Below are 15,966 nucleotides of genomic sequence, written 5' to 3'. Positions count from 1 at the left end.
CTGAAATGTAGTGAGTTAAAGTGTATATAATATTCTGGAATAGTATAAATACATCAGGACTGTACTTTAGTAGGCCTATTTCTCTGAATGTATTTGGTTCCACAAATGAATGTAAAACTTTGGTTAAGCTACATTGAATTTTTAATTTTTTTTATGAACTTGAATATGTCAGTATAGTTTCTGGTTTTCTAATTTTGCATGTGTAAAGACAGTGATTCTTGGCAAATATCCAGCTATTAGTTTAAGAAAATAAAGAGGTTTTTGAGTTTTGAGCCTGCTCTATAATTGAAGGCCTATTCCTGCAGTGTAATGTGTATATTTAGATTAGACACAACTCCTAGTAGGGCTATGCTGTCCTTCTGGGTGAGGAGTTTATTTCTACTCGTTGTCAACATCATCAGGCAGATGATGAGTAAGCTTTGCCTGGAGTCCAACAATATAGCTGATATAGGCCTATTGTATGTTGATTACAGGGGCTGATCAGACCTTTTTTTTTTTTTTTTTAACTTTTTTAAAAACTTTTTTTAAAAATGCTCCTGGCTAAGAAAGGGATTGTCATGCCCCAAAAATCTATACAGACATAACAAGTTAAAACCTTTTCATTTTGTATCAAGTCTTATTCTACTTTTTTATTTTATTTTAAATTATTATTCTGCTAGTTTTAATTAGCCTATCTACTGCCATCACAGCAGCCCATTATCTTGAAGGAGGTCAGTATTTAATATTCAGCAATGATGCTGCCACCCTGACATCTGAGGGTCCACGACAGGCATGTTAATAAATGGAGACATAATACTGTATGTCAAAGGCCCGAAAATCCTACCAGCTGTTCCTGCAGTAAACTTTAGAGCAGACAAAATCTCGTGGCATCCATTTATTAAGTCAAAAGAAAAACAAAAAAACACGATATTATGTACTAATGTAAAACACAGGGCGAGTTTATTTAAGCTTAAAGCGTTTTAAAAGTACATAGTCGTGTTTCTTGCTCTGTTGTAGGTTACCAGTTCACACAGACTCTTCAGGACAGCTGGTCACTTGCGCCACTTAGCGTCCTGTCAGGGAACACGCAAGGCGTGACAGCTGACGTCGCCTGTTTACAACTGCCAATGAACACGTGGCGCATTGACGATTGAGCTGTCATTGGTCGATACCGCGGCAAACGGGGCGGGGACTGCTCACAGACGGACCAATAACGCGTGGCATGTAAATTCCGTTTGAAAATTTCCCGGGAAATCTGAGTTTCGCGGGAGGGCTCTTGAGCGCGTAAACCGTATCCCTTCATTCATCAGGCCGCTTCCTGAAGCCATTTCTCGACGGGAGAAACGAGAGTTGCGCTACTTTTTAATCCGTTGCATCTGCCTAAATGCACTTTCATAAAGAAAAATACTTTACAAAAGTCGATGAATCAGACTCTCATCTTTACTTCGGTCTGATTATTTTTGTAACTTTTACCGCGGATTAGCAGCCATACGGGCTTAAAAGTACAGAGACAAGAAAGGGGTTACCCCGAATACGCAAGATGAGAAGAGGGATCTCCTCGGCTCCGGACAAAGTGATTTTAGCGGGGGTTGGGGGCTCTCCTCTGGATAATAATATCATTTTAACAACCCTTTCGGATCGTTTAAACCCCGGACAATCCAACGCTACCTATATCCAAATAATAACCACCTCACCGCCTTGCAACGTTACACAGACATCAAATGTGTGTTTATCCGAGCCTCAGATAAACAACATTTACACAACTCCACAACAAGCTGCAGCAAACGGAGCAGGACAACGACCGGCTCTGGGAAGACCGCCGGTAATCTACCACAGCTCGTTTTGAACACATTTCGCTTGCTACAACTAGCCACAAACACGACAAAATGTTAGCCTGCTAAGATTAGCCGAGCTTGTTGTTTCGGGTAAAGCTAACGTTAGCTCACTTAGCTCAGTGCATTTCCCCCCAACGACTCACCCTAGCGAGGAAGGCTAACTAACTCACTAACTACCTACCGCTAAGCTAAGTTAGTCAAGCGGGTCGGTTGGGGGGTTTATTGACCGTGGGGCGACCAAACGCCGAGTTTAAGTTAGTTTGTGAGTTCACAGAAACGCAGACATGTCATCTAATAGCGTGCTATGCTAACTTCATGGCGCTTATGAGTGCGCTTCACCCTCGCAGGCAGATGGAAATATTGGTAAGAGATGAGTAACGTTAGCGGTGGCCTAGTGGCTGCTGCTGCTGGTGTCTTAATTTGGGGGGTTGGGGGGGATTTGTTGGGCAGCTTGGCTTCTTAGTTAGCTAATTTTTCGCTTTCTATATCAAGGCACGAGTGGCTAAACTTGCAAAGACTTGAGGTTTATACATGGGTAAAAGATTCTTTGCTCCAGCTTTTTTTTTTTTTTGAACTACTCGGTAGATATATTTCTCCCAGTCGTCTCTGAAGATGCAAGCCAACTTGGATGGAGCTTAAAACATGTTAGCTTTCCATGTTAGCTAGTAGCGTTATTGATTGTTAGAGGACAACATTACTCGTTGCCGGCCTTGACCTTAATTCTTGCACAAATGTCTTGTGTCCTTCTTTTGTGAATAAAGTGTAACGTTATGGTGCCTTTCAATGCCAAGTAAAGTGAAACTTGAGTTTGCTGCTTTAGTGTTGCTGATGCACGTTTCCTGTATTCTCAACATTGCACAAACCACACTAAATAGTTAGAGCAGCATTCAGGGTGGTGGTTTGTTCCTGGCTATTCATCTTTCATGAACTAAACCAGTCTCTATCTCAGGCTGTAGCCATGACCAGGCAGGGGGGGTGAAGGGAGCTGCTTGCTGATATAAAATGGCTGACATTTTGGCTGTCAACAGAGGGCATATTATTCTTATACTAGTACTTGATCAAGTAAGAAAGTATTAGACATGGGTTTGAGTATGATATAAGTAGTTTATGTTCACTGGGGGATACATTGATCTCTCCCTTTTGTAGAGTTTTAGATGAAATGGAGTACTGGGGTGTTGCTCAAAGTCACTACAACAGGGTGGGAACCTGCAACATATAAAACTTAGGGGGCCCTACTCAACAAGCCACCATACTATGTAATGGTTAAAACACCAAGAATGCCACTTTAGGCTGGAAATTGAAAAAATACTTGGGGTTTCACTAACAAATGATACACTTTTGGATCAGAAATGTTTTGAGAGGAGATACAGAATCCATGGTATAAAGGCTCAGAGATGTTCAACACTTTGTTTAAAAATGGTGTAAAATATTAAAGTGGTAATGAGGTAGAGCATAATATTGTGCCAATGCAGAAGTCGGAGGTAATGAAATATACCTTGCCTTTGTCTAGCTTAACCAGTAAACATTCAGTGAACTCACAAATGGCTGTTGAACTTACACCGGTATCAATAACAATATTTAGATTTGATGAATGGATTAATAGGGAACAGAACATATCAGGATGTTCATGCACAATAGGTTGAAGAGTCATTTAAATGTTTGAAATGGCCTTATATGACGGCTGAATGACTTGACCATTTGCTCATAGGATCACGTGGTTTCTTGTGAGGAATATACTGCTTTTAGTAACCTCGAATCACTTTTATCTTACTGTGCGGCACTATCATCAAACCCATAGATGTGACTCATGCTTAAGCCATGTGATTTTCTCTTGGTAAATTTGGCTGGAAAAGAAGAAATTGGCATCTGGTCTTGTGACACATGTGTGAGACACGGTGTATGAAACGGACACAGTTTCTTATTGATACTTTTGGAATTTCGTTGAAGAACATCTTGTGTCTTGATGGATTATTATGAGTGTGTCGTTGCTGCTCCACTTAAGATGTTGTGAAGTAAAATAAGTTGTGGTTATCAAAACTGAAATGGGGAAAGGCTGTAAAGAACAATTTCCTGATTTGGTGATCAAAGTACAAAGTTTGCTGTGCTCTAACAGTTCACCAGCTTTTCCTTTGAACATTTTAATTCTAGTTCATTTTTCATAAATAAACGACAGAGACACACGAGAGAAAATCAAAGTTATGATCCCTCAGATGGTCAAAAGCACCAGTAACTTTTCTTAACAGTATCTGTTTCTTCTTCTAGGCAAAAAGGCGATTGGCGCTCGATGATTCGGATCACCAGTACCAGTCGGAACCAGCCAAAACTCCAAGAGGCAGAGGAGCAGCAGCAGCGACTAATGGGGCACGGCTAAAGACACCCAGAAGTAAGAACCAAAATACTGAAATGGACTCTCTCATATCCATTGAATACATTCAATCCAGGGTTTTTTAACACGTTGATTCAGTGTCATGTGTTGGCCATTAGCCACATCAAGCTGAACACACTGGAAATAATGTGACACTGTGGGCATTATTACCATGGCTTAAAGAACCGCTTCATTCTCACTTTAAGTGGAAGAGAGTTTACCACAGTCCTTTATTAGGGTTATATATCCCAGTTCATAGCCCTTGAAAATTCACTAGAAATCACAGATCTCAAAAATACAAAAATAGGAGCCAAATTAATTTAAATGCCTTAGCACTGTGAATGTATCAGTAGTAATTCATATTTTCTTGGAGTTGGAGTTTTCCCATGATATGAAAACCTCCTAGCTGCTGTCTAACTTATCCAAATTATGCTACTGTAATCAGCGCAGGAAAAAACAAACCAAAAAGATCCTCTGCACTGTCCCTTAATTTTCCCTTTTCTCTCTGCATCCGTGTCCTGCACTGTTTATTAAAGCAGAATATAATTTGAATTTAAAAAAAGAAACAAAACTTGGACGTGAGTTGTTACATGGCCAGTCACTACATTGCTGTAGTGCAATTATATTGTTGATTCCAGCCACAGGATGTTTTGCAGAGTGGGAACCGCAGCCCCTGGGCTCCTCTCAGAAATCCTGAAAATCAGAAAACCATCTGATGAGAGAAACTGATGCCATCAGCAGCACAGAGCTATTGATAACATAATACAAGTGTTGCTGGGAAATATAACTTAACGCTTTTGATCCTCTCTCCAAGTAAGTCACCAATCCCCAGCTGCTTGTGACTGATTGAGTCATTTGCCTCCAACATTTCCTGGCTGAAAAAGCAAAACAAAAACAACCCCAGGTTGTTTTCTCAAAGGTCGGATGTACGTAGAATATCAAACCTTTAAATGTAGTCCAGGACAAAAACTCTAGCTTCCTCAAAACACCACAAAGGTAAATGTACATTTTCGTGACACAGTCCAAACATAAACTTCAATGCTCAGCTTCATGTCTCGGAGGTTGAACTATACTGTTGTACTATTATTGATATCTTTCTAACATTTCTTCTGCTGTTGGGAAATTTCTGATATCATGGGAATCCTATGATCTGATTGTCTCTTATAAAACTGATGAAGCCACATTGACTTCCTGTTCACAAATAAAACAGTTTCAAAGGATCTTTGTGTCTAAATTTGACATTGTTCTTGTCCTTGTTTTCTCTGCTCCTGCTACTTTTTCCCCTCACCATAGCACCCAAATCTCCACCGGAGAAGACGCGGTACGACACCTCCCTGGGCCTGCTAACAAAGAAGTTTGTGGACCTTCTTGCCCAGTCTTCTGATGGAGTTTTGGACCTCAACCTTGCTGCTGAAACCTTACAGGTATAGGTACATTTTGAATTAAAATCAACACTGTCAGGGATGCATTTTTGTGGTTGATTTGGTAGTTTAATTGATTTACGCTGCCAAGTTTAAAGATCTGTATTCTCTACTTTCAGGTACAGAAGAGACGCCTGTATGATATCACTAATGTACTAGAAGGCATTCACCTCATCAAGAAGAAGTCAAAGAACAACATTCAGTGGATGTAAGTCATCATTCCCTCTCACTTCATCATGTAAATACTAGATAGTTTTCATCTTTTTGAAGAGAACATTTTTGTTTACCGTTGGCCCCATCATCCACAAAAATATAACCGAGCAGAAATGTGTGCATGTGTAGTTTCTACAGGTTTAAATCTCAAAGAGACTGTGGGTTTATCTTGGATTGATGCCGATAAATTTGCGTGACTGTTTTTCTGCCAGTAAACAGGTTCCTTTGCCCGCACAGGAAGGCAGGTGGCTGCATGTAAACTGCTATCACATCCAAGTATGATGAGACCAGACTGTGCCACACTTTTGCGTCATTGTTCATGAATTACAACTTCAGACCCATTACTAAATTCAGTTAAATACCCGATTTTTTCCCTTCCTAAGTATATTTTTTAGGCCTTTATTTGACAGTACAGTTGAGAGAGACAGGAAATGGGGAGGCAGAGAGAATGACATGCAGCAAAGCGCCGCCCGATGCGGTATTTAAACCTGCATATGGGGCGCCTGCTCTACCCACTGTGCCACACGACGTCCTGTGTTTGGCCTAATTTTCACTTTTTCAAAAGTAAATTCAGTTCATTCATCAGTGACCTGACTTGTAAGAGACCACAGGTAAATAACGTCTAGTATGAAATGAGACACAAAAGCATTTTAAATATGTTGTTGTCAGTGTGGCCACATACACTACTCACAAAAATATGGGATATTATGCTTTGGGATGCACTATAACATTTACAGGTGAACTTAATTTGACCTTCTCTAAACTTTTGAATGCACACGCTCAACTGTTCAATGTTTCAGTACTTATAACATACCATGCTGTTCTCTAACAAGGTGATTAACCGTAAAAATCACAAGTGTCTGATCCATGAATTGACCACTAAATGTTCTGGTTCAGTGACAGTTTGTATTTAAACAGTCCTCTGTATCATGTTGTTCACACTTTGACATCATGAGACCAAGACAACACCTAACAATCAATCAGCAGTACCTGGACATGTCGAGGCTTCATACGGGATGTTGTCAGAGGGAAGTTGCCGCTGAGCCTAGTGTGACAGAGTGTCATCAGCAGGTTGCAACAGGGACACAGAGACTGGAAGAGTCACAGGGAGGCAGAGAAGTGGACATCCTTTGGCCACATGACAAGTTCTTGACACAGTGACATTTTTTCTTGTGGTCTACCCACCACTATTGTTAGCTTTTGTTTCAGTACATTGTTTGAGATGAAGAAATTACCATTCCAGACTTCTACATAAAGGGACAACGAGGAGTTTGTATTGTGGATGAATCTACGTTACCCACACTTGTTAATGGCTCCATTTTCGATAAATATATCGTTTTGTCTCTATCGTTATTTTGTTATTATTGTTAGTGGTGGAAACGCTGGGCGAGCCGACCAGCGTTTCCTTACTTTCGGTTTCACGGACGCTGCCCGGCGGGTCGTGGGAATAACGCCGCCGAATCGGCGTTTATGGTAGGAACTACGACGGTATCTGATCGTCTTTGAACCTCTGACTTTCATTCTTGATGAATGAAAACATTCTTGGCAAGACATCCTTTTTGCTCCGGTCCAAGAATTTCACCGTGCGCATGGAGGCTCATGGTAAATGTAGTATGAGAACACTTCGCTTTCTAAAACTCCTCATTGTCCCTTTAATTGCCCTACTTTCATGATATAATATCACTGTAGTATGAACTTTTTTACATTTTCCATAAATTTCACCCAAAAGGTGAATATCCTTTTTGTGAGTAGTGTATGTCCACAGGAAGTATTTACGTATGTTACAAGGAAGCCTAGGAATATTTGATATCTGTGCCTGTTGAAATTTCAGTTTTCATGTATGATATTTTATGTTATTTCAGACCTCACAACCTCCACAATATTAGAGAGAGATTGGACACTGTTGTACTAAACTCTAAATCTGTTTCTAATTCACTCTTTTCAATCCTCTTTGGCCCAGGGGCTGCAGCCTGTTAGAGGTGGAGGGAGCACTGAGCCAGAGACAAAGACTTGCAGCGGAAGTTTCTGCGCTGGGAGAGGAGGAGCAGAGGCTCGAACAGCTTATCCAGAGATGTAGCCTGGATATGAGATACATGAGCGAGTCGCCAAGCAACCAGAAATATCCTTTTGCTGTTAGGTCATCCCAAAGTAACAATGACGTAAGCTACCTTGCTCCAGTGTTAAAACATCCCCTAACTATGTTCTAATACTGCAGGTAAAGATAACTAGACTGGTGTAAGTGGGACATTGTTGCATGCTCCAGCCTATTCCACAGTTAGTGACATAACTGTGACATAGTTGTTTTTAATATCAGATCCTTTAAATCTTTTTTTCTTCAGGTTGTCTTAAATGGTAGCTTACTCATGTAGTTTACAACATCTGCATGTGTGGCCATGGTATTGAAATCACTTCACTTTTTCACTTCACTTGAATGAATAGTCAGCGTTTTCAGGCTTGAATACGGTACATGTAAGTTTAGAATTCACATGAACTGAAAGTGTGGTTATTTCTTTAACCCTGTTTTCTTCACGCATGCCTATGTGACATACCAAGACATCAAACAGCTGGGAAACCTCAGAGACCAGACTGTTATAGTCGTCAAAGCACCCACAGACACCAAACTAGAAGTACCAGATCCTGATGAGGTATGTACACTCTCATAAAGGCATTTCCAACATACACTGCATTCCTTGTTGTTGTTGTTGGGAAACTTCTGCTTCTTGCTCACTTGTCATTTGACCAATGACTTGTTTCATTAACAAAAAGGTTTCACATTTGGGGAAAATTGACCTTTGCTCTTAATACTTATGTCCCTTTTCCACTACACAGTCACAGCTCTACTCCTCGCTCGACTCACCTCGACTTGGTTTAGGTCCTTTTCCGTTTTGTCCGGTCTGTTTGAGTCACACTCATTGACATTCCCACCCACAAAGGATATTTACTATATCAACATTCAAGATTAGCACAAGTGAGATAAACATCAAAAATGCTACGCTACAAGCAGCAACTACAGACTACGTAGGCTGGATCCTTACTTGCGTTCCTTGGCCCACCTGTTTTGTTGGGAACCCTTCTGCATCATCAGCGGACACAACCTTAAATAAAATTGTACCCAGCACAAGAAAACTCAAACACAGTCTGTTTTAGTCTGTCTTAGCTAAATGAAAAGTCTGATCCTCTTGCGCAAAATAAATGAAAAACTGTGACGAAGCAGGACCGTGATGGTCACTAGTCATGCCTGTGTGTCATTTTCCTCCCAAATTGTTTAACAGACAGTAGGCTACAGTATTTTCTTTTGCGCTTATATACTGAAGGAGTATATGTTACCAAAAAAACAAAAAACCTGCTGTTCTGTGTACTAATTTCTGAGCATGAGCTGTCTGTCAGTGAATACAGATTGTTGCTAAGCATTTCCCTCCTCCTGTGATTTTATTTATGACGGGAAAAATATGAATGACGTCGTCAGCGACTAGTCGACGTCGACTCGACTTTAATGACATTAGAGTCGACTTTAAAAAATCTCAAGTCATGCAACCCCTACCAGGTACTATTGGACAAGCAAAAATAAATTAGTAGAGCCGTGGTGAGTCAAGCCAAGTCGCGCAAGTGGAAAAGGACCACTAGAGAATAGTTTCTACAATAGTTTTTGTATTTCTGGGACATTTTAGTCAGGAATAATGGTCCTGTCTGAATGAGTTAGACAAGAGCTTCTCTCTGCATCCACTCGTAATACTAAGCAAAGTTAACCCTGTGTTGTTTCCAAATTAACAAAAAACTACTTCACCTAATGTCAAGTATGTTAACTAGACAGATGTAGTGTTTCTTGTGACACCCATGCGCTACAATTGGACGTTGCAGGTAGTTCGGTTCTCATAAAATTGGTGTTACTCACAGGTTTTATCAAACAACCGGTAAGATTACGTGGTAACTAAAGGTGTTTCATGGTCTACTGGAATTTATGCATCAATTTGTATGTGGGTGTCAGCCTTTGCGCCTCAGTGGAGCCATGTGGAAGGGAGACTTGCAGTTTATATTTTTATCTCTCCACGCTGCCTATCCACGCCTTGTAACGGGTGTAGTTCTGTCAGTGTTGTGATGTGAACTGATCAAACTCTTTTTCTTTCTTTCTTTTTTAATTTCAGAGTTTGTCCATCCATCTGACCAGCACCAAAGGTCCCATAGAAGTCCTCCTGTGCCCAGATGAGGAGAATGACCCCAGGAGTCCTGTAAAAAATGGAAACACAGACATCAATGGGAACTCACCTTTCCTTAAAGTCCTTCAAGGTTCGTTTCAGATTGAGCATCAAGTGTCACACTGTATTTTACAAGTAGAGATTGTCTGTCTCTTCAATCTAGTAATCTAGTATTTACATTTACCTATATTTGAGTTCTCAATGGGCCAAGGCGGCCTGAACAACCCAACCAGTGGCTCTAGCCGGGAATATATACAAATGACTCGGGTCGGAATCAGGCTTCCTTTTTTTTTTCAATTTTTTTTTTTTTTAAAACTTGCTGGTTGCACTGTGTATTGTTTAAATTTGTGAAATGCATTGAATCTGCGCTGTTCATTTTGGTGAGGATAATCTGCTAACAGCATAATGTATAACTTAGTTGAGTAATCATATAGGATGACTTCTACTCAGTGCTCATGCCTGCCTGTATGCCCTGTCCGATTGGTATTTGATTCAAGATTCATCAAGTCATTTTGGTTGGTAGAGTAGAAAATTAATTTTTACAAGCAAGTGTGCCTGTATTAGAACGCAATAATGACACATCAGGCCAGGCTCTATGTTTTTTTTGGGCCAGGTTTGGGCAAGTTCAGGGCGAGAATTAATAGTTGTGATTCGGGCAGCGTCCTGCTGGTCAGGTGGGGTTTTAATTTTCAGGCTTGTTAAGGTGTGTTATTCTAACACAGCATGTCACAGCTGAGTGCAGCTGAGACTGATGAGAATTCAATCTTTGGTCTGTGTTTTTGCTGTGTGTTCTCACTGGTAACATAACACTTCAGACATGTGGACAAATTTACCTGCTGGGTGAAAGTCTGGGGACTCATTGGTGTCATCACGTCAGTTCCAAATTTAGTGACGGACTGGGCTTTCATCAGTCAGTACGTTTACATGCAGAGCTTAATCGAGCTATGCTCAAAATTCGATTTTGGCGTCAAGTCGGACTTCTGTCCTTGTCTCAGTTTACATGCAACTGAGAAAATCGAATAACTGACGGGGTCCGCCCCCTCATGCGGCGTCACCCGTTGTTTCAGCGGGTTAATACGCCGCCTGTCCTGTTGACTTTTCTGTCATCTCGTAAAAAACTGAATATAAACAACTTATGGTGCGTTCCAGGCAGGCTTTTTAACCCGTAAGTCACGACTTCAAGTCACCAGTTACGAGTTTGTAGCGTTCCAGGCAAGTTACGAGTTACGAACTGGGAACTGGGAGTAGATCGATCTAGCACGAGTTCACAGGTGGGAAGTTACGAGTTTGACTGTACGTTCTAACGGGTAACCATAGGAACAGGTCGGAAAAATACGAGTTACGGGTTGCCTGGAACGCACCATTAGTAAGCTTAATAATAAATTCTCAACTGCAGTTCCCGACCAGACGCGCCAGTCTGGGCCGGATTCGCGCTGAGAATAGATACGGGCTTCCTTTTTTCCTCTCTCTCTCTCTCTCTCTCTCCCTCTCTCTCTCTCTCTCTCTCTCTCTCTCTCTCTCTTTTTTTTCTTTTAATAAAACACTTTTGCTGGTCTCGCTGTGTAAAATGCATTGAATCGGCGCTGATGTTAGGTTTTTTTTTTTACTTTGCCGGGTTCGGGTGGCTTCTCTGCTCCACTTTGTGCCGTCTCTACTGTTGTGGAGCATGCGCATGTGCATTGTCCAGTTATACTCCGACTAAGGTGTATACAAGAATACGGAGAAAATCGAATTCCAATCGCATTATCTGGGTGTTTCAGTCGGACTAAGGTGTTTACATGCACTTCAGTTGTCCAGTTATAGTCGGATTAAGGCAATAATTCGTTTTTTTCAAGTGTCATGTAAACGTACTGAGTGTGGCTGTCAAGGTGCATCAAGTTTTTCTGACCCCAGTACCAACACAAATATCTTTGGTGTTAGAGCAGCTCTCTGCTTGTAAAGACTGGCAAGGCTGAAGTTGAATGAAAACCACAACCACAGTCTTGCTGGGTGGATATTTGTTCCTAGCTGGTTTGGACAATAAAAGAAAATGATTATAGCTTGGTTTGCAATGCTTAGCTAAACTGGCACCAGCATGAGAGTTGTTTTGTTTTGACTGCCTGCAGTACCAAAACAACTCTGACCTGGCAGATTAAACATTAAACCCAAACTTTTTTAATAACTGACTTACTTGTACCTAAGCCACCATTGGTTCAAATCATTCAAACAGACCTGTGATAAGACCCATTAGGTGAAGTTGATCAGATTTTTGAACCATAGTTTATTATTTTGTATGGTACAACAAGCACCATGACACTGATCAACACAACCATTTTGCTGGTCTACAACAGTTAAACTCGTTCTCTCACTTTTTTGTTCACAGATCCCAGCTGTGCGACCGCCTCTCCCAGCCCTGCACCTGTGGCTCCACCTTCTTCCTCCTCAGCCGTCTCCGTTACTACTCTCTCCCCCATTTCGTCCCCTTTCACCAGTCTTCTCCAGCAGACGGACGACCAGATCCCTGCATCCTTGGGGCCTTTCTTAAACCTCGGGCCTCCTCTTCTGGAAGATGACTACCTTCTAGGTTTGGGAGATGACCAGGGAATCAGCGATTTGTTTGAGGCCTATGACTTTGATAAAATGCCCTCCAGCCTGGATGACCTCCTGTGCAGCTAGCATTAGCAGAAATTAAGAATGGATGCATGGGAGAGAGATGGAGAATCAGTGAGGGGTTTGATGCCTGTGACTGTCTGTGTAGTTAGTATAAGCCAATTTTAAATAAATAGAGGGAAACATTGAGGGCTTTTTCAGTCCCAGTTGGACTAAATGCCATGTTATTTCATGGTGTGAGAAATGAATGGCCTTGAATGATTCACACAAAGACATGACTGGTCAACGTGCAGACATATCCATTACTCCTTGTCTCAGGCTATGTAAGGCCTTCAGTGTAGCTGAGCATTGGAGGAGCATCTGAAAGCCTTGGCTGTCTGTTTGGATAAGTATAAACGGTGAGGGGAACGATATCCACCTTCATATGAGGATAGACTCTCGGTACTGTACAGCTTGAAAGTACCCTCGCATCACGTGGCATTAACACACATCCAAAGTGGTGGGTGGGTTTAGCATAAAATTCAAGTGTAAATGCAACTGAAGTGCAGTGATATGATCAACAAAAAGTGCCTGAAGCACGCACAAGAGCAGGGAAGAGGAAAATTGGGTAGTGTTAAATCTTGAAGGATGATGCAGATATCAGGATTCGACAGGCGAGTCAGGAGAGAATATGTGGGTCTGTGTTTCCACTGATACACTTCTAGTCAGTTGTCCAAATACATCCAGATAATCCATCCTGTGACATATCCACTACTTTAAAGATGCGTTAATGCCAAGTGTTATGGGGAAGAGTAGATCCTGAAGAATCCTTAATGATTGCGTTCTATTACACCGATGTTCTGTAATTGAATGCTCACACTGCTGACTGTTAAGTAGACATTTTTCTGTGATCACATTTTAGAAATTAAAGTGAACGTGAAAAGAAAACAGGGCGAATTTGGTGCACACCATCAGTGAGGGTAAGTTAAATTAGGCAGGCTGAGACCTAGGTCCTCTGTCTTGTGTCTGAGACCTGTCAGGTTATCTATTGTATATCTGGGCTTCTAATTATCAAATTACAAGAATTACTATTTTGTACATTTAAGCACTATTTAGATGTATTGAGAGGAGCATGAATGGCTTCTTCGGTGCGCCCCCGAGTTGATTTAAAACAAACTGTAAAATGACAATGGAAAAATAATGGGTACTCTAGATTTACTCTAAATGCTTTTAGGCATACAGCTTTCTTTTGCCTGTCCACCAGATCAGCCTTTCATTTGCAGATCAATTGGGGAAACCTCAAGTTTTTAACCCTGCAATGACAAATGCAAAAGATTCTCCACATGGGGGGGAAAAAATATAATAGCTAACCTTACATCAACTAGAACTTTGTGTTTTGTTGCTAACAGAACCCACAAAAGCCATCCCAACTGGGTAATGTGGGGTTAGGCGAAAGCACCTAATGCACCTGCATAAATCTGGCCTTTAAGGATATAAGATGTGCAGACCTGGATATCATCTCCTACTTTTACTGATACTCTGAATTCAGGATGGAAACTCTCCCTTTCTTGCTGCTTTTCACCTCTCCCTTCCATCGCCATCAGCAGAAGCTGCCATAACAAAACTTCCCATAATGCCTCCTCAGTAAAGACTGTGTGCTGTGAAATTATACTGTGGTTTGAGCTTATCAGAAATATGTGACTTTGAACCACTTAATGCACACTGCCTGGTCAGTGTGCACTGGAAGAAGTGTAGGAAACAGGATAGGTGGCTATTAGTCTTTTTAGGTTTAATAAATGTTGAATTTTAATGGATTTTAATACTGTAGAAATAACTAATGATATCATGGTCATCTAAGCAACAAAGAACCAGATAGCCACTGAGGCTGCAGCATGTAACGAAGGGCTTATTTTCTGCCATAACATGATATTGAAAAAATTAGAAAAAAGGGTAAAAAAAAAAAAAAAAAAAAAGTTTTGTAATTTAAACAAATTCAGTGCAACCAAGTTTTGGTGTTGTCTAGGGCCACTGAATCTTTAAACAGTGCTCAATCAAGAAGAGCTTGAGGACTTGGTGAACAAAGCTGTGGGGATGTGTATTTGAGACACTTGCTGTTCATTTGTAATAGGTTGTTGTGTTTGATTACATCCCTGATGACAGAAAGCAGACAACTCTGAAACCCTAGCTTTTAAACTAAAACAACCTGCGGCTGCAGGAAGTATTGCTGCTGTTAGTGTTAACTTCTCCCCGACCTGATTGATATGCGCTTGAGTAATTGCGTGTGCAGCATGTGTGAGTTAATGTCAAAGATCAAGCTTGCTAAAGAGTAAGCCTGCCATGTGTAAATTGATGTACAGTTTTCTAAATTTTTCAGTGCACAAGGTACTGTAGGCTACCTCTCACTTAATGTTTGACGATAGTAATAGGGCGTAGAGGTGAATGCCATAGTGTGTATGAGTCTTTAAATCCCCCTTTGTCATAGAAATTACCCCTCTATTGAGATGTGATATAGGATATTGCATCGCACTTGTGTCTTTTTAGGTGAGCGAGATTCCACTCAGTTCCAGTCTCATATGTCACATGTTAAATTTGAATACTGGGGTGCACATTTGATGGACAGTTAAGCAGACATGTATTGCAATATTTTTTCAATTTTCTTTTCCATAAGTTATTTAGGTTTTATTTTGTTCAGTGTTTTTGTAAAATCCAGAGCATCTGTTAAACCCCAAAACTGATACACATTCATTATACATGCGCACACACACATGCAGGCATTCATTCAAAGTTAGCTTATGATTTATCTGGTCATTAGGAGGCCTTGCCTGCATGTCTGTGTGCCACTGAATCACAATCAGTGACTTGGTTGTCCTCTGCTGAAGTGTGTTGGGAGCTTTGCTTCTGTGACACTGTGTGTCCGTTTTAGTTTTGGAGTGATTCAAGGGAGTATTTGACATTTTCTCTATCTATCTATCTTTTTTTTTTTGCTTTTTTTTGCTACTTCCACTTTCAGAGAGATTCGAATCCGGTTAAAACTAAATTTTCACTTCATGAACTGAAATTACCTATATGAACCTCTGCCATTAATTTAAGGAGAATATACAAATACAGTTTGAGTCAGGAGAACTTGACTTAAGCCACTAAGTTAATGAAAATTTGACAAACGCACATGAATGCTCTGATTCACAAAACACAATTTCCCTATAGGCATATTTATATCATTGTATTTTATATGTATTTATGGAAAAGTTGAGCTCATTCTTTTTCCCAATTTGATCACTAACTAGTTGTGCTATTTTCTAAGTCCATTTACATAGTAATTACATTTTCCTCCATCTATTATAAGCGACCAGAATCTGGTCACAATATTTTATCCACTTTTATGTGATGGAAAC

At 40.7% G+C, this 15,966-nt stretch overlaps 1 protein-coding gene across 3 annotated transcripts; it reads left to right on the top strand.

Moving 5' to 3' along the window:
- Positions 1-1,280: 1,280 nt before the first annotated feature.
- On the top strand, positions 1,281-14,496 carry LOC146972355 (transcription factor E2F3-like). 3 transcript variants are annotated; one of them, XM_085802475.1, is made up of 8 exons: positions 1,281-1,801; positions 4,077-4,197; positions 5,473-5,603; positions 5,720-5,808; positions 7,774-7,932; positions 8,344-8,458; positions 9,956-10,097; positions 12,369-14,496. In XM_085802475.1, exons 1-8 carry the CDS (start codon positions 1,520-1,522, stop codon positions 12,659-12,661), a joined length of 1,332 nt encoding a protein of 443 aa, XP_085658601.1. In that variant the 5' UTR covers positions 1,281-1,519; the 3' UTR covers positions 12,662-14,496. The 3 variants fall into 3 exon arrangements, with proteins under 3 accessions (XP_085658601.1, XP_085658600.1, XP_085658602.1); XM_085802474.1 differs by having other exon boundaries at positions 7,774-7,936; positions 8,348-8,458; XM_085802476.1 differs by lacking the exon at positions 1,281-1,801 and adding an exon at positions 2,051-2,177 and having other exon boundaries at positions 7,774-7,936; positions 8,348-8,458.
- The last annotated feature ends 1,470 nt before the right edge of the window (positions 14,497-15,966 follow it).

Source organism: Trachurus japonicus, chromosome 16, assembly GCF_045865225.1.
Source record: "Trachurus japonicus isolate A0001 chromosome 16, Traja_1.0".
NCBI classification, from domain to species: domain Eukaryota; kingdom Metazoa; phylum Chordata; class Actinopteri; order Carangiformes; family Carangidae; genus Trachurus; species Trachurus japonicus.
The sequence above is the reverse complement of the archived record's forward strand: the minus strand, read 5'-3'. Positions and strand labels throughout refer to the sequence as shown.